The sequence below is a fragment of the Prunus persica genome, chromosome G1 (genome assembly GCF_000346465.2).
Source record: "Prunus persica cultivar Lovell chromosome G1, Prunus_persica_NCBIv2, whole genome shotgun sequence".
NCBI classification, from domain to species: Eukaryota; Viridiplantae; Streptophyta; class Magnoliopsida; order Rosales; family Rosaceae; genus Prunus; species Prunus persica.
Window position 1 is genome coordinate 23720194 of NC_034009.1, and position 22727 is coordinate 23742920.

At 36.8% G+C, this 22727-nt stretch overlaps 3 protein-coding genes across 5 annotated transcripts; all 3 read left to right on the forward strand.

The window, feature by feature from the left end:
• Positions 2903–8292, forward strand: LOC18792545. 2 transcript variants are annotated; one of them, XM_020555581.1, is made up of 13 exons: positions 2903–3150; positions 3826–3890; positions 4307–4384; positions 4578–4653; positions 4916–4977; positions 5078–5179; positions 6135–6224; positions 6320–6394; positions 6488–6520; positions 6641–6721; positions 6994–7056; positions 7311–7370; positions 7690–8292. In XM_020555581.1, exons 1-13 carry the CDS (start codon positions 3108–3110, stop codon positions 7909–7911), a joined length of 1050 nt encoding a protein of 349 aa, XP_020411170.1. In that variant the 5' UTR covers positions 2903–3107; the 3' UTR covers positions 7912–8292. The 2 variants fall into 2 exon arrangements, with proteins under 2 accessions (XP_020411170.1, XP_007225936.2); XM_007225874.2 differs by having other exon boundaries at positions 2904–3150; positions 7699–8292.
• LOC18792293 (probable DNA primase large subunit) lies at positions 9863–16510 on the forward strand. Its single transcript, XM_020555995.1, has 19 exons — positions 9863–10146; positions 10650–10711; positions 10795–10898; positions 10996–11077; positions 11153–11212; positions 11376–11433; positions 11748–11767; positions 12314–12397; positions 12515–12579; positions 12740–12788; positions 12882–12929; positions 13018–13107; positions 13260–13319; positions 13951–14010; positions 14252–14326; positions 14438–14523; positions 15115–15208; positions 15311–15418; positions 15662–16510. Exons 1-19 carry the CDS (start codon positions 10014–10016, stop codon positions 15677–15679), a joined length of 1356 nt encoding a protein of 451 aa, XP_020411584.1. The 5' UTR covers positions 9863–10013; the 3' UTR covers positions 15680–16510.
• Positions 18665–22037, forward strand: LOC18792702 (squamosa promoter-binding-like protein 13A). Of its 2 annotated transcripts, none has more exons than XM_007224744.2 (5): positions 18665–18994; positions 19163–19289; positions 20185–20507; positions 20981–21117; positions 21243–22037. In XM_007224744.2, exons 1-5 carry the CDS (start codon positions 18867–18869, stop codon positions 21794–21796), a joined length of 1269 nt encoding a protein of 422 aa, XP_007224806.2. In that variant the 5' UTR covers positions 18665–18866; the 3' UTR covers positions 21797–22037. The 2 variants fall into 2 exon arrangements, with proteins under 2 accessions (XP_007224806.2, XP_020411259.1); XM_020555670.1 differs by having other exon boundaries at positions 18878–18994; positions 19198–19289; positions 19950–20507.

Sequence of the window (22727 nt, forward strand, 5' to 3'; positions counted from 1 at the left end):
TGTAAATTCCCTTCGTTGCTTCTAAAGAGAGTTCCACGGGTGTTTGCGGTTTTTTACCCTTTAATAATCTTCTCGATCTGATTGCGTAAATCTGTGTCTATCGCCCTATTCGCTATTTTCTGTAGGTCGAGATCTTTGTCTTGATCTTCGGTTGTGGCTTTATCGCGGTCACTCGAATGCGTGCTGCTAGAGGAGTCTCCCTCATAGACCTCACATCTCTGCTTCCTCTTACCTTCTTTTGAGCCTTCGTGGCAAGCCACGGTCTGCCTTTCGGCCTTCTCCAGAGCTCTCTAGGCTACCTTTCTAGTCTCGTGCAATTCTTTCATGATTTTCTTCAACTGGGTAATAGCAAGGCTTGGTTCTTCATCTTGAGCACTAGATCTTGTGCTTCTGGGCCGAAGGGTGGACATTGCATTTTCAAGGATGGATGTGTTTGTAGTTCCTTGTGCGGGTCTTTATGATTGATTTTGCGAGATTCCTATAGATGACGCCAACTGTTGGAGCAGGATTTCTTTCAAGAAGAAAAGCCTCCCCAGGTTCTTGACTAACATTCACATGTTTCCTTAATTGGAAAGGACTCCAGATCGGTTCTTCGAAAGTGAACTATGTAAGTGGAGGGAGTACTTGCAAAGATACTCTGACACTCAAGTTAGTATTTGTGTAGCGATCATTTAGTGCTCGATTGAATTTCTAGTACCTTTGGTTGAGGCTCCATTGGGCTTTTATAGCACTCCAAGGCACCACCCCCTAGGTTTGCGCGTCCTATCCTCCATTCCATAATCGTGGGGAGTTTGATCGGGTTACGACTTCCTTACTCCGCACTTCTCTAGTGTGAGGGAGGTCCAACTAACCCACGTCTTCACTTGCTTGTAATCGTGACATATTAGTTGGGCCTTGCTTCATGGGATATGATTTTTGGTCCCCACACGCACCAGATTGTCTTAATTTTGATGTTAGACCGCTCCATTATTGTAATAGCCCTTTGTGATTACTTTGTATTGGCCATTTATGGCTAGTGGCTTTTTAGTGACAGTTCTTTTATATTTCGATACTTTTTACTTTTTTAAAATTCAATCATCCCTTAAATGTTGGATTAAAGTAAATCCCAATCCTATATCGGATTGCAAAATCTAACAAAACAATTAATATTTTGCCAAACTTAACAGTTTGAAAATTCAAAACAATGAACCCCCCCTAGAACTTGACATAGAGTGCGTGTGACATTATTAAGGGGCTCTTGGATTGTTATGTACCCTCAGCAAGTGCAAATATAAGCTCTTATTTTCTTTCCTCATTTTAAATTATAGTCCACTTCACATTTGAGGGAGAAAATTGACTAAAAAAAGTACTCAATTTTTGCTAGGGTACCGCTCTCAGTGACCATTCTTGAGAGGAGAATATGCTTCTTGAATGCTAAACGTATCATGTTTCCTCTTACTAAACGCCCAGTCGTCCATTTCCTTACCACAAAAGAGTATCGAGGGATTGTGATAATGTGATTACACGGCTACACCATATGATTGTTATTTTTTTTAGCATCTAAGTTGTTTCATAATTGTTTTTATTTATCTTATCAATAAAATATTATCATTTTTTTTATAAAATAAAAACAAAATTGGGTGGATTCTTAAATTTCCCCTCTTTTTTTTTCTGTCTAATTCATATATAGGGATATGAATTATGGATGATGTTGCATTTGAATAATTTGTGTGATATTATTATGTCATATGCCTCTATTATTGAGGAAGGGATACGAAGTCAGGAAATCTACTTGAAAAGGTAATTATCACTAGATCAAGTTGTAATTTTTTTCTTAAATAATATAATACATGGTGTTGAGCATCATTTTTCCATAATTAATCCCAAAATATTAAGCATCACGTTTCCGTAATTAATCCTAAAAATTGGCGTCATTGGGAGGCATTAGTTTTGTGCTCAGATTATCCTTTGAATTAGATTAGATTACATTTTTAGGAAGTTAGCAATTTAGAAATTAGAATTGGGTATGTAATGTTGGCTTTTACATGTGCTTGAAATCGTTAAGATTGCTAGGTTGCCACCCATTTGCCATGGCAAAGGGCAAGGGCAAGGCAATGGTTGTTACTATTTATGTGAATAGTGGCAGCCCTTACAAAAGGCTTCTTGTGTTTCTACCTATTGCCATGTCAACCCAAGGGCAATTACTATTAACATGAGATATGATGAGAGGAATTTGTATAGAGTTTTGGTGTGGGAAGTGAATAATATGGCTAGATATTTATTTTTTTAAAAATTCTGAAATTTTTGGTATTTTTTTTATAAAAATTTCGCTACTGACGTCATCATTGACTTCAACAGCCCCCAAGCACGAGCTCGGGCTCGTTTTGCCTTTGGACTTGCCCTGTTTGTTGGGATCCACTTCTTACCCAGGCTACTGAAGCCCGCTGAAAGCACGACATGGGGCTTGGGCCCCCTCCTACTCGAGCCAAACTGCAGCGATGAAAGTCCTCTAAGAAATATGAAATATTTGATATATCTTTTTAGGAAGTTAGCCATTTAAAATAGAATTGTGTATGTAATGTTGATCTTTATATGTGCTTGAAATTGTTAAGATTGCTACGTTGTCAATTTTGGTTTCGTAAAATTTTAAGAAGTTTAAAGTATTTGATGTGTTTGTTTTAATATTATAATATAAAATTATTGCACTTTATTAGAAATTATGTGGATGGAAAATTTTGATTGGTTTTTTTTTTCCAAGATAGCCAATAAAGTTTGAATTTTTGGAACTTTGTAACCTAATTGACCTGAATGAGTAATGTTTGGGCAGCAATTTAACTAAAAATAAATAACAATAGAACGTATTTAAAAGGGCATTTACGTAACTTAACCAAGCCCAAGGTAATTTTGCTTGCACAGTCGGAAATAGGGTTGTCGCGGTAGCTGCAGAAATAGTCGATTCCCAGTTTTCTCAGTAGCAACGAGAGAGAGAGAGAGAGAGAGAGAACGCCCAGGGAAGAGAGAGAAAGGCCATTACAAATTCTGTGATCGCCAAAGGGGCTTCAATGCCTCGTCGCTGCGCAGATTAGTCTCCACGAGCAGATACCTATAGATACAAATTTTCAGAGTCGATGGCTCTCACTGCGGGCAAGCTCACCATTCTGGTTGGTGCAGGTCCGTACAATCCCTCCACATCTATTCGCTCCTTCAATTTCTATAAAACTCAAACCTTATAGTAATCTATCATGGCACCTTCTCCAAATCCCTCGCAATTTTGTCCCCAAATTGGCGTCTGATTTTTAATTCATATTTCGGGCATAGTACTGGTGGAGAAAAGTTAGGGTTTCGGACAAACCCTAGATCCTAATATATGGAAACACTAAATGAATGCGAAATTATTGACAGGAGAAAATACCTTCTGTTGGTTTCTGCATTGATTAAAAATATGCACTATTTGGTGTTTCTTAACTAGTTTAAGTTCTGCTTCAACTGTCCAAGCCTGTTTCTTATCATATAGTTCAAGTGACTGAATCTGATTGTATGCATCTCAACTTGAAACGAAGGTCATTAAAAATTGGGTGGAAAGTGATTGCTCTTGTGTTAGTCACTTGCTTTTGTTCTCAGTTTTCATGTCTCCCTTTGTCACCTGTACAGCCCCATCTGCTTAGTAGCTTCTGACCTCATATAAAGGGTTCTTATCAATCTGGGTTGGTCGCCTATCTGTCAGTTTATCATGGTCTGTGCACCTACAAATTGCAGTTGTGGGTTGGCTATGAAATTATTAATTTCTATTGTGTTAATGAAAGAACATGTTTTTATAATCAATCCGTTTATCCTATTCGTTTTTAGGCATTCTTGGTTCAGTTCTTGCAAAAGAAGGACGCGTATCTGATCTTGTCTCTGGTGCATTCAAGGTAGTTCGTTATGTTATTTGTTTTATCTTGTATATGTGTAAAATTACACTTCAAATTTGCTGTTTTAACGTATGTATGTGTGGCATCCAAAGTTATATACTGATCTTGCTGCCAGTTGGTGATGTTGTATCGTAGGAATGGGTATTTTATATTAACTAGGAAAGGAGGGTAAAGGTTCAATGTCCTGGATGGTTTTCGAGACGGCATTCTGCGATCTTATACAATATGCATATTTAGTTGGCCTTGGATGTATGCTTTAAAGTATACTTTAGAAAATATATTTTCAGTGACTGCTATTGTTTTGTTTGTGTTTTTAAACATGTTAATGTCCTTCAGGGTTTTGTTTCAATTCTATAAATTCTAATGCGTATTAGTACGACTATAAGATTTTGCTAATTTTTGGCCTTTTACCACAGATTGCCTGGAAGCAAATTATACGAAATGATCAGACTCCATCGGTTAAGAAACCACACAACGACACTTTGATGGCCCAGGTTTCATATTATCTTATAGAGTTTTATTACTCATAATTGCATTTAAAGTGGTTGGGTATTATAATAGGGGTGCCTGGAGAAGCACATCGAGTCATCATGATTCAATTGTTCTAAGTCAGCATCTGTGTGGATTCTTATTGGAGCTTCATATTCCCGAGGATGGATAATGTGATTACGTAATTAAATTTTACAGATGAACAACCTACGGCAGGAGCTGCAAATAATGGCATCAAGTCGACCCGTTACAATTGTTACTACAAGTCGAACAGGTTTCACCTACCTTTTCTTGCACTTTAAAGATATTTTTATGTGTATTGATTATTTATTAGTAACCGCACGAGCCAACGAAACCTTAATTCTATGCAGTGTTTGTATCTTATATTTCCATCCAATGTGAAAACATCTTATGGCACAGATTTATGGAGATGAATATGGTGTTTTTAAATTAGTTCTATTTTTCATAATTTCTTGTTATGATTTGCAATAAGGTCTCTTCATGAGTATTCTCTGACCTGTCTTTGTTTACTGCAGGTACTAGATATGGTATAATTATTGTTGTAGTGGTGGTAGGAGCTGGCTACGTTTGGTGGAAGGTAAAAGGTTTTATTTTATACAAGATAATAAAATAGGCTTAAAGTACTTCTCTCTTGACAAGGTTGTTATTCTATATGTGCATCTTGTGTATGTTTCCAGGGGTGGAAGCTTCCTGATATGATGTTTGCAACAAGACGTAGCTTATCCGATGCTTGCAGTTCTGTTGGTAGTCAGCTTGAAAGTGTTTATTCGTCAGTTGCGGCAAGTCTCTCTCTCTCTCTCTCTCTCTCTCTCTCTCTCTCTCTCTCTCTCTCTCTCTGTGTTATTTCTCTTTCTTTTTTACTTCAAACTAGGAGATGAATTGTTCTTCTGCATTAAATTTTAGATAAATCAGTGCCTTGATAAACAACCCTTCTGAAGGACATGTTTTATATCATTCTTTATTATTCTGTGTTGAACTTGTGACAGTGTCTTGTTTTTTAAGTTGTTACTGTTTTTATTAACATGTGAGAACTTGTCTCTTGAATCCATGGTGGAATAGAGATAGGAAACTATGCACTATGTAGGTCATTATGTTGTTTCGTGATGCGTTAAGTTCTCTCTCGAGAGTGAGGGGAGCTCTATCTTTTTCCTTTCCTCTTTGATGCCATTCAATTAGGGTTTCACATGGGCTCTGTATGACAGCGCCATGAATACTCTGGTCTGAGTCAAGTATTACCTTTTCTATCTCTTTCAAATGTTGTTGTTATGAGGTACTTCATTTATTCCCAAAAGGCATTGGCTGTGGTTGAAAGGATTTGTGGTTTAGTTGAAGTCATCTATTTTTGATGTAATAAATTTTCAAACCACTGGCTTTCATATCAAAACAAGTTATTGGATGGTTGCAACCTCCCTCTACATGTTTGGATTTTGAGGTGGGAGTCCCCATGTGGGCACTTGTGGTTGGCTGGTATTTTATCTGCATTTTTTAAATTCAGAAAAATACGAAAAATGGGAAAAACTGCCCCTTTTTTCTCCTTTACTAAATATTTATAAAATTTACAAAACCTTTTGGTTGTTGCTTCTGATTGATCAATAAATCTCTGCACTTTTCTCAAGGAAAATTTCTGAACCTGGTGTGCTTGTCTTCCTAATGGATTGATTTTTTATTTTGAGAAATGAAAAATAATAACATAAAAAGATTTCTTACTTTGTAGATATTTTGTCTCATTTTCAGGCCACTAAACGGGCATTATCTTCACAAATGGATGGTGCGGAACATTCTTTGGAGGAATCTATAGAATTTAATACTAGGACACAGCAAGAGGTGGGCCACCATGTTAGATATTGAAGAGTACTTTAGTTTTTTGTATTTTTCTGTTTCACGTTCATTGACGAAAAAATATTTTGAGCCATTTATAGGCTATTGAAGTACGAGAACGAGCGAATGCTGTTTGTGAGAATATTAGAGAATTTCAACACGCAGTGCAGACTCTGGTAACTCATTGTTTATATATTCATTTTTTTTCATTTCTCTCCTACAAGTATGCATGGACAGGAAATCACATACTGATAATTTTTTTGTCTCAGGAAACAAAAATTAATATAATAGATGGGAATCAGGTATTATAGCATTACATCATAAGACTTGTGGCAATTTTTACACTTGTGATTTATGAGGAATTATTTTCTCCTGCAGAATACTGTTTTAATCTGATTCTCTGGCCTTTGACATATTCTTAGGATGTGACTGCTAATGGAGTATGGAAGTTATGTGACTATGCCCTGAACATTGAAAAGGGTGGAACTGCAGAACGTATTCAGGCATGTACAGACTATTTCCTCCATACATGTCAGATGGTTTTTCATGTCTGATTCTACGGTCATCTTATGTTACTTTCTTTTGACTATTGATCAGTTGTGCTGCTTTTTGTAACAAATTCGACCATGCCTAGCCTTAAATTTTATATTTGTAATGTTACTTCTCATTCTGAATTTTCACATCTCTGGTTTTGTACCTTTATGTTATTAGCCATGAGTTTCAATTGATATTATTCCTTTGGTATCATACTGACTCTAATTTCCATGGTCTTCAGGCATCACCATCCAGTTTTTCCGGGCCAGTTCGTGAACTACCACCCACCTCCCCCTCATCTTCGGTAAAAATTATCATCAGTTCCAGTAAATAGAGTTTACGCTAACAGTTCCAATAAAAAAAATTATGCATGTCAGTTTTAATTATTAAAAAAAATTATGTCCACTTCGTTCTAACAATTGTCTCCCATTAAAATTTTTATTTTTATTTTTTATTTAATAACTAGTGTAAGGAATATGCATGTGCACAAACAAAATGGAGTGAATCCGGAAAGATTGCCTCAGTTCGGCCAAATATCTGATTCACTGGTTTTTGTAGGTGACACCACTTCAGCCCTTGAGGCCAGCACTCGAGCTACCCCCATCTTCATCCTCAAGGGTAAGTTTTATCTTTGAAGTAGAGTGTACTGTTGATCAATCTTAGTAAGATAGTACACTGATTTGGTTCAGGGTTTAAATCAAATACCTGTGGGTCTTATTGCTTTGAAGTAGTTTGATATCGTGCATATATGTTACAGAATTCTAGATATGTACCATCATGATGCCCGGATTCCAAAGGCAGAATAGCTAGATCAACAAAATATGTTTTATCTAAAGAATAATTATATCACCATTCCCTTTCTGTTTTCTGGGCCATTACTATACTTATGGGCTATTTTTAGTGGTTGCATTGCATCCGTAGGCTTATTCATCTCCAGTTGTTTCAGGAGAACAGAGGCATCTTGGAAGCAGCTGAGGCGTCAAATCGCGGTGAGGTTTCTAATGGGTTTCGTGGTCTGGAGGGCACAAACAAAGCGGCTTCCAGTTCTCGGTGGTTTGGGTTTGGGTTTCCAACCTCTAATACTTCGACAATCCTAAGGACGCGAAGTGCCACAAGTGGGATGGTGCAACAGAAACGATCAACTAGTCAGCAATTATGAGGATCTCTGTATAGATCTGCCATTTAGAATGTATTTATGCGATAAATCATTTGGACGACTCTCTTGTGGGCGGAAAGCCTTCAGCGGTTTAGACTGGTTAGTTTAGAGAGCCAACCTCAAATGTAGTTGGTGCCTAGTCCCCTACTCAAATTCCATTGGAACGGGACCGGTATTGAATTTTGTAGAGCAGTTGTTATGTGATAATATAATATGGTTATCTAAGATGACATTTTTTTTGGTTACATTGGGAGGAAATAAACCCTGGTGTTTCGATCCTAGGTGCCAAGCAGGGGGAAGACCCATTGTAATATGACATAATATATGTAGTAACGATTTTTAGTATTTATGTTTGTATATTATAAAATATCGCAGGTGGGAAAAGGGTAGAGAATCAAAGAAGAGGTTTTGGATACCAACTAACTCATAATATATGGTCTACGAGGGCATATTTGGTATGCCTCACTGTGCCTTATTGAACTGGATTGTGTTAAATAACGCTTGAAACTCATGTTTGGCAAGGTAGGGGATTAACTTAAATGAGACTCTATAGTCTAACAGTTAAAGAAAACCCGAACTCGTGTGTTTAATATAGAGAGTCCGAAATTGGGTTTGCAAAATAGCCGAGTGTGTTATTTTGAACACGCGAGTCTGATGGATTTCCCTATGGCTTGAATAAAAATCACACCAGCAGACACAACCGACAAACTCTGGCAGAACGTAACGCCCAGTGCTCCCCCCAAATTTCTTCTTTGGGTGAAGAACCCCACAGCACCTCTGCAACAACAGTAGCTACATCATAAACAGAGGCCTCTCTCACTCTCTTCAATATTTCCAATTTAAAAGCTCTTTTCTCACTCTGCTCCAATCCTTCCCCAACTTCCACTTGCACTGCAAAACTTGACACACACCTTGAAAATGGAAATTTCTCCACAATTTCTCCACACTCAACCGGAGGGGTTCTGATGATTTTGACTAGTCCAGTGAGGACTTGAATCAAACAAGATGAATCCATTTGAATTAAAGCTCTAACAATAGGACCCATCAGCAATAATCCCACAAAAACATCCTTATTGAATTTAACCAGACCAAGAACAGCAAGAGCAGCTTGGTCTCGAACCCAATTTGAAAACTTTGATTCACAAACCATAAATTCAAGAAAAAAAAAATACATTTGCTCTCAAAATTAACTACTTATACTGTTTATCAAACCCTGGCCCAACCTGTTCTCTAAAGTCTAAACCCTATAAATGCCTAAAAGTATAAAGAATAAAAAATGAAAGCCCAAAATGCTACACTATATTTATAATTTTCATTTTTTTTTTAAAGTTATATATATTTATATATTTATTTTTAGGTTAAAATTTCTAATTAAAATTAAATATTAAAAAATATTTTTTTTACTCCGATACAGCACCAAACATAGGTCTTCACTATTTTTACAATCCAGCTTCTTAGTCCGATGCAACACCAAATGTAGGTCAGTACTTAATCCAGTTTAGGCCAATCCGAGCTAATCCAATACTGTCCCAAAATTTAGTCCAATCCATGACAGTTCATCGTACCAAACGACCTCTGAGAGTATTATTTTCCAATGTTAGAAGAGGTGCTAAGTTGGAATTCTCACCAAAATAAAAACAAAATTTAAATGCAATTCATGGGCAAAGGCGTCATGTGTGTTTATTTAACTTCTGCTAATAATATCGTCACCACTGATTGAGTTACGATTTAGAAAAATTACAAAACCTTTCAATTACGTCAGACTACGATTATATTAGTTTAGTTTAGACCATGACTTGTATCTTTTAAATCACACACAAGCTTAATAATTTAAGTGGTATTTATGTAAATTTCTCTTTTAAAAAATAATAAATAAAAATCGTACGGATCCTTAGGCAGCTCAAGCCCAATTCTTTTGCGTCCATATGTACACCTTTACGAGAAAGCCCAACGGGAGTGCCCATTTATTTCCCGCCATTTTCCTGTTTTCGGCTTCTTTGGCGCGCAAGTAAAAAATAATGAACTGACGCAACTGTGGCCCACTAGACTAGAGATACTTTCTCTTCTGAGCCCGCTCATCGGACTGAGAAAAGAGAGGAGCCAAAATGGAACCCGTTCGGTCTCAGAGAAAATTGATCGTCAATGACGTCGTCTCGACCCTCCCTCTCTACCGCTCTGCTCCCGCCCTTGAAGTTCGTCTCGAAGAGTTCGAGCTTTTCGCCCTCGATCGCCTCCGAGGTAATTCCTACCTTCTCAATAACTTTTGCAAATTTCGTTTCCGAGCAAGAGTATATTTTGTCCAAAAATTCGGGGCAGTTTTTGCTTTAATTTTTGTTTGGTTCCTCAGAAAATGTCGGAAAGGTGAACGCATTTTCTGGTGCTAAGTTAAATATATTATACCAGATCTTTCACCGTTTAGGGCTCCAAAATTAACCGAAAAGAAAGAGCTAACAAGTATGGGCCTGGGACTCAATGAGATCATAGTGGTAGACGGTCTTGTATGTTGTATTGTATTTTCCGGATTTGTTCTTTCATAAACTTCTTAGTAAGGTAGAAAATACTGAAAGCGTAGAGTTTTGAGCATATTTAAAATTCAACATTTGACTGTCGCTGTTGTTGGTTTGGAAGTAAATGCAGGAAAAGATTTGTTATTTGCCTGCTAGAGTGTAACTGTTTGGGAGCTGAGAAATAGAAATGCTTTCTGAAATAGTAATTGATGGCAATTACTGCTTTTTATGCAGTGCTAAAAGGGATTTCTGATGCATTATCACGAGGAAGGAAACCTGAAGAAATGGAGAAATTGGTAAAACCATAGTTCCAGGTTGAATATCTTTCAATTTCCCTTATTACATGCTTTTCGCAAGTTAACGTTTAGGCCTTTTACAGGCAATTGATCTATGGAAGACAAATATGAGGCATCCTCAGGCATCCGAGGTCATCAACAAGGACAAAATATCACACTTTGTTCTGCGTCTAGTTTATTGCAGAACGTAAGAACTCAATGCTTTTGGTTATAAATGTTTGTGCCATAAAGATTTCCTCATTTTATCTTATTCTATTATTGTTACCTTTTAATCCGTGTCTTAGGGAGGACCTGAGGAAATGGTTTCTTTCCATGGAGACTGCCCTATTTCGTTACCGGTTTAAACGGGAAAAGCAAGAAGCTCAGGTAATATGCATAGTGATTGGTCCATTTTGTTAGTCAGTTTCTGATGATGTGAATATTCTGCTTTTGGGAATTCAGAGGGCACTCATGGCAGAATTTGATCTTCCATACAAGGCAGTTAGTAGTCCAGAATTCGAGGTAATTATATGCCTCATACTTATGATATCATGCGCTCAATATGTACAAATGTGTATCTGAAACTAAGACCATTTCAGCATTTTGTATCAGTCTCATACTTTTTCAAGCCTTTAATGTCTTGGTATATGTTGCAATCACTGTATTATTTTATCTTCCTGTACAGAGTGTAAAAGAGAAATTGGTCCTGGTTTCACGTTCCCTCGGTCAATCTTCACCAACTGGTAGGACAGAGTATCGATTTTATTGGTTATTGTATCTGAATACTTGAGTCAGTAAATTTTGCATCACTTTTAAAATTGTGGGTTTTGTTAATTCCACTCAGATGCACTGTTAAGATATCCTAATTTCTAGGTATGTTCAATAGTGTGGTGTCTGCCTATGTTGTTAGGTCTTGCATTCGGCATGTTCATTTACCTTTTTAAAAGGAATTGCAATTTGTTGCTCACGTCACAAAAAAAAAAGTGATTATCTACATTTTCCTTCATAGTTATCTATATTTTAATTTGCTCCTTTTATTGCTTTCTTTCTTTTGCAGCTGATGACATCTTCTTCAAGGTGTGTTTATCTTTGCTTCATGCTACTCTTCAACCATATATTCTTTTCCTTATTATTTGTTTAAGACAGTTTATCTAGTTATTGGAGTATGGGTATGAGTCTCCCAACTTCTGTTTATGTGGAAGTATGGACAAAAACCATGTCTGATGTTCTTGTTGGTCCAATGTGGTCCTATGAAACAAAACTGACATATTCAGTTGGTTCTATTTATTGCTTGTGTTGTTTTATGGATGAAATCAATTATTAAGAAAAGTAAATTATTGAACGCATCTAAATTCTAACTTGCTATAAGCTCTCCGGCCCTTGCTAGATTTCCCACCATGAATCTTATTTTGTCAAAAAACACTCAAAAGAAACATGTGAGTATGTGGGTTTGTGTTCTGATGGTTAGAAATATGTTAATGCATTGTTTGCAAATTTTGGGAAGAAGGAGCTTCCTGATCTTGTAGTCTTCAAATTAATAAGTCACCTTATGTCAGTAACATTTGTATTTTTCTCTTTGTTTTCCTTCTGTTTTTTTTCTTATTATCCCACTCCTTCATGAAGGTACCATTTGAAGAAGTTCCAGAACTTGTAGCTGGTCGTAGAGTGTTCATCAGTAAGGGGCATGCATATATAGCTATGAGTCAGGTTAAATTTGATGCTTTCTATTAGTTCTTGCACATATCCATAAAATGACGATTATCCTTGATATCATTTTGCTTTTATTTACTCCTCTCTCTCTCTCTCTCTCTCTCTAAACAATAGGTGGTTTCCCTTGTTGCCACGCAATTCCGCAGTCATCTGTCAAAGGCACTTATTTTGACAAACAGGTTATTGTTGGCTATTTGTAATTCAAAAAGTGTTGGTAGTTTAAAATTCATTGATTATACTTGATATTACTTGGTATTATTTCTTTCCTCTGTATTGTCTGGAAAATCTAAGATGTTTTGTGTTTTTCTAAATATCTGAAGTTGCATTTTCTTCTTGCAGAAAATGGACTACAACTATAGCAGAACAAGAGAAGGATCGGTTGACTCCAGTGAGTATCGGATCGTGAACCTTATATGTTGAAATAGGCATATAATTTCAAGTTAGCTTATTGACAATTTTTTTCCCTTTAATTTCCATTCAGATTGTTGAAGCCCTATCCTCAAGCTACCTGGGACCTGACTATTCTCAGGTAGGTCATTACTTGTATTAACACATCTATTACCCATACGTATCAATTATAAGTTGAAGTTGATTAGTCTATGTTGACTGCCTTTTAGCCAAAAGAATTTGCTCAGATTTCCTTAAAAGACATTGATGATGTAGCTAAGAGCTCCTTTCCTCTGTGCATGCGTCACCTATTTGAAAAGGTATAAAAATTGGATAAAGAATGGCGCTTCTTTGTTTTTCTGGCTTTGTTATTCACATCTGTCTATTTTATTTGCTAATTTTTCTTCTCAGTTTCTTTTGAAGTTTTTATATTTCACTGTTCTCTTGTTTCATTCGTTCTACTTATTTGCAGTTGAGAGAGGATCATCATTTAAAGCATGGAGGTAGAATGCAACTAGGTCTCTTCCTCAAGGTTAGCATTTCAATGAGACGCATCAGTCTGGTTTCTGTCCTGTCTTTATGTGGGTATAGATTAGCATTTCAATGAGGTGAGACACATGTGGTGAAAAACTCCTTGATAACATGTTTCCCCATGATTACACCTACTATTGCCATATGTGGTTCAATTTAACTTTTCCACGTCCTTTCCAAACACATACTTTTCAGTTTCTCTTTTTTATTCATACACATCGTGCATAGTTACATAGACATCAGATACTGATCACTGACATATACCACTGCTTGGGTTGAAGTGGTGCTTTTTTTATGTCTTGATATGTATGTTAGTGACGAGTGATCAAAATTATTGAAAGTCATTCACCCTTTTTATGTATGTGCTGTAAACAGTTGCATTACCTGTTTATAGGAAATGTAAAGATTTGCATTAGTTGACGTTTATTTTGGAGAATTCGGATATATTATTAAATCTTCAAGTTTTGCTGCACATTTTGATGCATGAAAAGTGTCAGTTGATGTTTATAAATACCACCTTGCTATGACAAATTGCATAATTTGTCAAAAGAATCATGAATCTGCTTTTCTAGCACCTGCTTTTCCCATTGGTTATTTTTTCACGAATTTTGTTGATTAACCTCTATGTGTAGGGTGTTGGCTTGAAGCTGGATGATGCCCTTGCGTTTTGGAAAGCTGAGTTTTCGCGAAAGGTGAGTGGTGTTTTTGAAGTCTTTCATCTACCAAATCTTCATCATCGTAAAGGCACAAAGTTTTCATCTAACATTTCATGGCACATGTTATGTGCTATCAAGATAGCAATCCAGCTTATTTGTCCACATATGGTAGAAGGATGAGGTGTATTTTTATTGCAAAATGTCAGTAAGATGCTTTTCTTTCCTGGTCCTTCTGGCTTGCCTTGATTCGATGCTTTGTGCTTGATCTTTGTCATAGGTTGGTGCCGAAAGGTTTGACAAAGAATATTCATATGGCATACGCCACAATTACGGAAGAGAAGGCAAAAGAACAGTAAGACATCAAACTCAGGAGCAGATACTTGGATGTACTTGTAAAGGAATACTTAATATGATGCTGTGCGTTATGATCACAATCAAATGTGTTTACTTTTGGACATTGCAGGATTACACACCTTATTCCTGTCAAAAAATCATCTCTTCTACTCCTGGTGTAGGAGATCATCATGGATGCCCGTATCGAAATTTCAGGTAATTACTATTGTAAAAATTTTAATTAAGCATCTGGATGATGTTTAACTTGGCATAAAGAGATTTAACCTCTGAACTTGGCCTGTGTGACATTACTGGATGCGTTGTATTGGATAGAACTGCCACAGCTATATATATATATATATATATATATATATATATATTAGTGCCTCATGGGAATAATTCAATGGTTTTTTAGCTAAAGTATACATTGTTGATCAACACCATCGAACAGGGAAGTTATAGTTTAGTGTCAAATGACCTCAGCATACCTTATCAACTTCAACCTGATGTAGTACAGCCCGTAGGTATTAGATTAAGCACTCAAACAATAGAACAGAGAAGAATATAAGAGACCGAGGAGAAGAAATAGAGATCGAAAAGATGAGAACAAATATATTAGGAAACTAATAAATTTAGGTCCTACGCGTCCTGCATCACAACCATTTTATGTCCTCACACTTTAATCGCATCTCCTCGCCCTGGAAAACAGTACTTGCTCATCATGGCTTCTTTATTTTATATTTTTGGAAACACTTGTTTGATAACTTGAGCAAATTATACTCATTGGCTCTTATTTTTCTGTGACAGTGAAGAGAATTTGAGAGCAGCTCTCAATAAAATGGGAGTTACCGGCCGTGCAGTTGGAGATGTCATGGACAAAGTGCGAAACAGACATTATCAGGTGAAAATTTTACTACATGCATAAAAAATTGTTCCAGGCTCATCTTTTTTCGTTCTAACACGAAGTTAATACATATGGACTACTTGGTAATGTATGCATCAGCTGGCATGCACCTTGACGTTTGAAGCTGTTCATGGGTCATCATGCGATGCTGGGATTAACCATCCAAATCAATACTTTTCCGACAGCCAAAAGATTATGCAGTCCAAGGTAAATTATGTTTTTATTATACTATCAAAGACCCAAAAAAAAAAAAAATTTGTCACTGAAAGCTCAGCGAAATTCAGTTTTTCGGGAGTGTGCCTAATTGATGCATATGAGCATGCAGTAAAAAAGATGCTGAAGTTACGTTTTGAAAGCTTGCCTAAGGTTCCCAAAACCTTGATCTGTTTGTTTGAGGCCTTAAAAAGGCTGAAGTTGTACTATGCGCTTATCCAAATTATTCTCTTGCAGAACCAGTCTGCAGCTTAAGGAGAGCTTTTGGGCATTGTCATTCCAGACAGAGGTACTTCTCTCTAAATAGTCTACTTAAGTTAGTGCAGTTTGTGCAAGTGAAGGACACACCCAACCCAAATGCAAATAACAGAGCATCGAGCCAAAGTGGACCCAAAATTTTGATTGTTCTATCCACATCTTTCCACTCTAGGAAAGCCTTTAAAGTCGGTTCTCTGCCCCAAAGTAGGCCATGCATTATGGTTTTTATACACATAGAGATGGCAGAGCTGGTGGCCCCACCTTTCCTTTCCTGGCATAAAGGTTGTGTTCTGCTTTACACTTAAAAATATGTAATTTAGTATTATTTAGAATCGCATCTTCATGTGAAAATTCGGACCTCTTGATAAGAATAGTGCATGGTGTGGCATATTCTCTGTTTTCGTTCGTCTGATTTTGGGTGCCCAATGTGGAAATAGCATCACCTGGATCAGATTGAACGTATTCTTGTTGACGAGAAAGGGGTTGGTTCTATTCTAGCAAGTGTTGCAAACATGGCGCCAGCACAAATTTGGTGTATAGGTTTGATTGATCAGACTGACTAATCACGAAGCACATGATAAAATATAATGTTAAATGTTCCTTTTGAGGATATAGGGTGAAATGCTATCTATGTTTTATGAAAGATTTTCGTTTATAATTTGAATAATGCTCTCGTAATTTCCAATTCGAATTATGTAATATTCTACATCGGTTTTTTTGTGTAATATTTGATTTTTTAAAAATTATGTACAAACAATAGTATAGTTCTTAGATATGACTGCATTTGAGTGAACAAAGTATATTGTCAATGGCTTTTATTACTTGTTATTCGTTTGCCAAGAGTGAATTTCTTTAATTTTTTTTTTCTAATACAACCGATGGTTTAAATTCTAAGGGAATGTATTATCATGTATCTAATGTCCATTGACTCACCTTCAAATTGGGTAGGAGATATGAGGCCCAAAGGCTAAAAAGGCACTCATTAATCAGCTCGACCCCTTTCCTATTAAGCTTTGCCACCTTATCTTAAAGTCCCGTTTGTTTTATGAAATGAATTTGAAGGGAAATTATTTCTCATGTTATTTTTCAATGGATAAGAAATAAAATATTCTTTTTTCACGTTTAATAATGCTGGGAAAGTAATTGGGAAATATCACTTTGTTTCATTTCCCATGTTTGTTTTGAGTAGAAATGCAAAAGAAAGTTTGTATAAATTTTCAATTATACTTATATTAAATCAAATAAAAAAAGATTGCATTTAATAAAATATTGTAATTCTAAATTGTTAATGGGGGCAAAATGATCATGAAAAATGTTTATTTAATATTGGCTCATTTTCCCAAACTTTTCCATGAGGAGGGAAAACAAAACCCGAGTTGGGAGGATGACTTCACTTTCCCCCTTATTTTCCCAGGGGCTAGGCAACGATTTCTCATGTCTGGACTTACTAAATATGAGAAAGCAATTGATTTCTCATTCCCAAGTCTCATTTCCAATGAACCAAACGGGACCTAAGAGAATAGGTTCCGTTCAAGCGCTTCGCCTTTATTCATCTACAGCTGCCACGCTTGGTATTGTAAGCACATATCTATTGCTTGCTGCCCTTGCAAGTCCCAAAACAGCCTATTTTAGACCCAAATTTAACGTTGCGCCAAGTGTTATTGTTAAATCTAATGGCAAGGTTTACTTCCCGTCAAGAGAAGTAGAGTGAAGGATTTCTCACATACACTATTAAGGTATCATGGGAGTTCGAACATGAGACAATTCGTCTGCAAGTCAATATATTTTTTCCATGGACTAGACTCTGTTTGCACAGATTTTTTTATTTCGTTAAACATCAATCACCACTTTATTCAAGTTATATTATACAAATGTATATTAATGTTTACATTGAATTACCAACTAATTTTTAATTTAGTGATATTTCCTTTCCTATGTTAGAATAAGTTTCAAGTTCGAATTTCCTACTCCATTAATAAGAAAAAGAAGGGAACCTAAACCCACGGTGAGACTATAACATTGCTTTTTCTTCTTTTTGCTGAGGAGGACTATAATATTGTTGGTAAAGTATCCTTAAGAAAACATATGAACGTCATAATGGGCAACATGTGAACGTTGAGAAAAATAAACCTAGCGGAGTAGCGGGGGGGACCATCAACTTTTAGAGGGGAAGAAGGAGTCTCTCTCTTTAGAGAGTTGGGGTTTGCACAAGCGTGCAAAGATCTGTTTTCTATTTTACTTGTTTTAATTTGAACAAAAGGGCTTTGCCTTCCAAACCCCAAGGTTTTCGGGTCGTCAAATTTGAGCAGAGCTCCTTCTCCCCTGCAAGTTTACAAGTGAGAATAGTAGAAGAAGAAGAAAGAAGTACCCTTCTTTTTATGACCTAGTGGGAGTGTACAGTAGCTTTGCTTTGCTGCTTTGCTTTGCTTGCTATGCGCCACCATTATTGTGTTTCCATTTCCGTAAGCAAATTCATATTTTAAACTATGAGTCATAATATGGTTCCTCTCTTTAGCTCACGTAAACTATCATTACAATTTAGTGCTCAAACTTAAACAAAACATAAAAATGATATATATATATATATATTCATATTTCTTAGTTACATGAGGTTTTTTTTCAAAACCAAAGTCAGGAAGGGGTGAGAGAAAAATTCACATACGAGTACCATAGAAACTTAAATTCAGAATCATTTGAAGCACTAAAACCCAACTAACACCCAATTGGTAATTACATGAACTTGATCCACTTCCTCTTCTAACCCGATGGCTGATCCTTCATAATATTGGTTTCAACTTTTGTGCACATGCCATTGTCCTCCTCCTCACCTGCTGCTTTTCTGGTTTTGATTTTGGTTAGTGGATATGGGTTAAAACTCCAAGTCAAATAGAGCTCAGAACCCAAGAAGGAACATCATGGAATGTGAGCTATGGAACACAATATTAATTCCTTTTTTTCTAGTCCCTCTGACCTTTCCACTCTTTTCCACTTTTGGTACTTCACTCGCTCTACAAAGTTGAAAGCAACTACACTCTGTCCCTTTCCCTTCCACACGTTTTTTTGCATTTATTTATTTTTTTAAGTTTTCACTCTTTATTAATCTTTGTGCATTTTTATTTATTTTATTGTCAGCCTTGTTAGTAAATGGCTGCAAGCCTAAAATGGTAAGGAGACTAACCAAAAGATGAGCCTTCGAGTTATTGTGGTCTCTTTCTTTCCCTTTATAACTCTCTCTTTTCTTGCCTCTCTGGAGTTATCCATACAACAAGCTGCTCTCTCTGTTTCCGGCTCTGTCCTGCTTGCTAGCTACTAGTAGGCATCTCTCTTTTCATATACTTTTAACTCCAATTTTCTGTCAGACAACTGATGCCTCAAAACTCCAAACCAGGCTTCTTATTATTGTTTACCTTTTGCAGAATGTCCACAAGTTCTTCCACATCGATTTGTTTTTTCAGTTTTCATGCTTAATTACACTTGCAGTTGTTTTTTTTCCTTGTTTTACTTCCTCTTTTCAGGGTTTCTCTATAATTTGGACGGCGGGGATCAAACTAAAGCAAGTTTTGTGCTTCACTTTTGCCTGATTTCCAGGCTTCCCTCAGAGGCTGAGGTACCCATCATTCTATCTTTTAATCCTTTTCCTCATCATGTTCTTGTTGTGATTTTAGGGAATTGTACTTGAAAAATGATTTCCTTTTTTTTTTAAAAAAGGCTTAAAACAGTAAAAACTGTAGTGTACATGTGGTTCTCATTAGTCAATATTGGTGGGCTAGCTACTAGATTTGCCTTTAATGCCTTCATGGTGATCCAAAATTTACTGCTTAGAGAGAGTTTAGGGAAGAAAAATTTTAAGGCACACTTTTGAAGAAATAATGAAAGGATTCAAGACTGTTTGTGATAGAGATGATAGTGCTAGCTAGCTCATGTGGCATACTGACACTTATATAATTATAGCTTTTGAATAAGCAAAAAGTTGTTTTTCAAAATGCATCTCCAGGCTGAGGGTTTCTTACAAAATTATATGTAACTTGGAGGAAGAGAATTAAATAATGACACACTTGCCTTCTTACCGGTAAGGAGATATTCCGAATCACAGTTTGACACATATGCAAAATAATTCATCAAAAACACAAAAAGAAAAACTTCTGCACACATGTCACACTGTATTGACAAGAATATAGGAGCTCCTACTTACATAAGGAGGGAAGTATTTTCCATTAAGTGGATAACAACTTCTCATTTAAAGTTCTCTCTCGCTCTCTCTTCCCAGTTGGTAGGCAGAATTTATATTGAACAAAGGAAGACAGGGAACCCAATGCTCTATGCAGCAGTACTTTTGGATTTTGGTGATGCGTAAAAGAACAAATGTATTTTAGGGGAAAAGAAAGTGTTCATTCCAAAGAGTCTTTTTCTTTTGGCTATTACTGAGGACATTTTGGAAACTGGTTGCCCTGGAGAGAAGGCATATTAAAGATTGTTCCAATTTCATGCTGCTTCTGGCTTAGGACTGCATACGTAAAACTAGAGGATATCTCTTGATAAAGTTTGAAACTTGTGACTTGGGCAATATGGAGAATGGATCAAGGGGCAAGTTGAAGGATCCAGGGGTCTCTATGATGAAGTCATCTTCGAGTGCTGCATCTTTGAAAAGACCGCGAAGAACCAATAATGGAGCCCAAATTGCATCATGCTTGGTTGATGGGTGCAGTTCAGACCTTAGTGAATGCAGGGATTATCATCGACGCCATAAAGTATGTGAGCTCCATTCAAAGACCTCAAAAGTTACAATCAAGGGCCAGGAACAGCGGTTCTGCCAGCAATGCAGCAGGTAAAGGGGGAAGAAATAATCTTATGTTAACTACTGTGACGAAAACGTATATCTGATCACAACAAAAACTTGTGCAAGCTATAAGGTCAAGTTGTTGAAATTAGAACTAAGGGACCAGAAGTATAATTCAACTTATTTATGTTCATAAGTTGCTCTGCCTAATAAAATGTATTTGTTTGTTTGCCCCATGTATAATCCAACTGTCCTGCATTCAAAAAATAGAGCATCTTGAACTAGCATATGAGAGTTGGACGCATTCTCTTACAAACTAGTCTTACGTGGAATTGGTGACCTCAAAACCCGATTAGATGTCTTAGTCTTTATGTATAGGCATAATGCTCAGTCATTGAAAAAAGGTGGCTACCATTGGCAAGTTTTACTTGTGGGTTAATTAAGACTCTTCTTTCCACACATCCTGGTTGCCTTCTTTATATATATGTATATATGTTGACATTCTTCATCACATTACCAAGGTTCCATTCATTGGAGGAGTTTGATGAAGGAAAAAGAAGCTGCAGAAGACGTCTTGCTGGACACAACAAACGCCGAAGGAAGCCTCAATTAGAACCCATGTCCTCAAATTTGGGAAGATTCCTTTCCAGTTACCAAGGTTTGGATTTTTAATTGGGAATGTTGTGTTCATGGACAGTGTATTTCACATTTTCCATAGTCCTGATGAGATATCTGCAATTGTTTTCATTAGCATAACTTGAAGTACAATGCGTTCATATACAGGCCCAAGATTCTTACAATTTGGTAGTCCACAAGTGTGTCCAACAAATGCTGTAATGAACTCTGCATGGGGTGGGGCTATGAAAGCAGAGAATGATGATGTGATTCTTCATAGCCACTCACAGTTAAGTGAGACGAGAAGAAACTTATTTCCGGGATCTTTGTCGTGTGAACAGAGCATTGAGTCCATGCTCTCTCAAGCTTCTGCCTGCCAACAACTTGTTGGTACCAACTTTGCATTGGGAAATTCAGGCAACAGCCACAAGATGTTCGCCAATGGATTATACTGCGACGTTGAATCCAATCGTGCTCTCTCTCTTCTGTCATCGACACCAGCATCCCGGGGGGAGATTGGTTTGAGCCACGCAGGGCAGTCCAGTTCAATCTGGCCACCTCAGCCCCTGATCCCTAGACTGCGGTACAATGTTTTGGGAATGGAGGATGACGCTGCCATTTCCAATTTGGTTGCTGATGGCAGCAGCAATGCCAATAATATGCATTTCCAGGGCATGTTTCAGATTATATCTGATGGCTCAACTGCTGGTGCACCTCACTAGAAACCCTATCCAGCTGGTGGGGGTAATTTTATCTGCATAGATTTAGCACTCCTTTGTAATAACATGAAGGAGTTGACTGCCCTTGTAAAATTGAGAGAGATCAAAATGTCTCTTGTCTGTATTTTTCTCGTACCCCTGAAGAGAAATAATCATGCTGCTATATGAAAGTATTTTCTATTTCCACGATGTAACCATTTTATAAGTTGTTCACTCTGATAGTCTGAATCATGTTTGTCCGAGCTGATGAGACTTTTTCTATTTCAACACAATACATGAAATGATTGACCAAATAGCATCATATGCAATTATCTTTGAGTTTTGTGAAACTAGAGACCACTGATCTTAGGGGTAGGAAGGAAGGAGGAGGGGAATTTACTCACACATTGGTGCTTAGGAATTTTGAATCTGAAACCATTGATCTTAGGTCAATTATACTTTTTTACTACGGTATGACCCCAAATGTGCTTTGAGTTTTCATTTTTTATTTTTGGGTATGAACATGCTGATCCCAATGGTTGAAGGGCCCGTATGGGCCTCTAGCCTCTCGTGGAGCCCAAGTTTTCTTTTTCTTCAAAATTTATTCAGTTAGCCCAGTTAGTTCTCAACTCCAGCCCAATTTGAAATCTTAGCTTCTCCTCTGTTTGAGCCTCACATTAACTACCTATTTTATTAACCTCATATTCTCCTTTGTTTTCATTTTCTTAATTAGTCCATTTTTAATAATAATAAAAATTAATAGGAAATGAGGGTTCGAACTTGGGACCTTTGGAAAGGGAAGTGCAACTAGACTAAGAGTTAGATAGTAATTATGAAAACAAAATGCACTTAATTAAACCAACTTGAAACAGAAATTTCTAAAAGTGTGTTTTAACCTTTGAGCTCGTTTGATAACTATTTCAATTTTAGTTTTTTATTTTCATTTTTTGTGCTA

Excerpts from the sequence above, each read along its gene's own strand:
- LOC18792545 (XM_020555581.1), top strand. The coding sequence starts at position 3,108 with ATGGCTCTCACTGCGGGCAAGCTCACCATTCTGGTTGGTGCAG. Across the intron at positions 6,395-6,487 it reads AACACGCAGTGCAGACTCTG|GAAACAAAAATTAATATAAT; the intron begins GTAACTCATTGT and ends TTTTTGTCTCAG. Across the intron at positions 7,371-7,689 it reads CCCCATCTTCATCCTCAAGG|TTGTTTCAGGAGAACAGAGG; the intron begins GTAAGTTTTATC and ends ATTCATCTCCAG.
- LOC18792293 (XM_020555995.1), top strand. The coding sequence starts at position 10,014 with ATGGAACCCGTTCGGTCTCAGAGAAAATTGATCGTCAATGACGTCGTC. Across the intron at positions 11,078-11,152 it reads GGGAAAAGCAAGAAGCTCAG|AGGGCACTCATGGCAGAATT; the intron begins GTAATATGCATA and ends TTGGGAATTCAG. Across the intron at positions 14,327-14,437 it reads GAAGAGAAGGCAAAAGAACA|GATTACACACCTTATTCCTG; the intron begins GTAAGACATCAA and ends TGGACATTGCAG.
- LOC18792702 (XM_007224744.2), top strand. The coding sequence starts at position 18,867 with ATGAGCCTTCGAGTTATTGTGGTCTCTTTCTTTCCCTTTATAACTCTC. Across the intron at positions 19,290-20,184 it reads GGCTTCCCTCAGAGGCTGAG|GACTGCATACGTAAAACTAG; the intron begins GTACCCATCATT and ends CTTCTGGCTTAG. Across the intron at positions 20,508-20,980 it reads TTCTGCCAGCAATGCAGCAG|GTTCCATTCATTGGAGGAGT; the intron begins GTAAAGGGGGAA and ends CACATTACCAAG.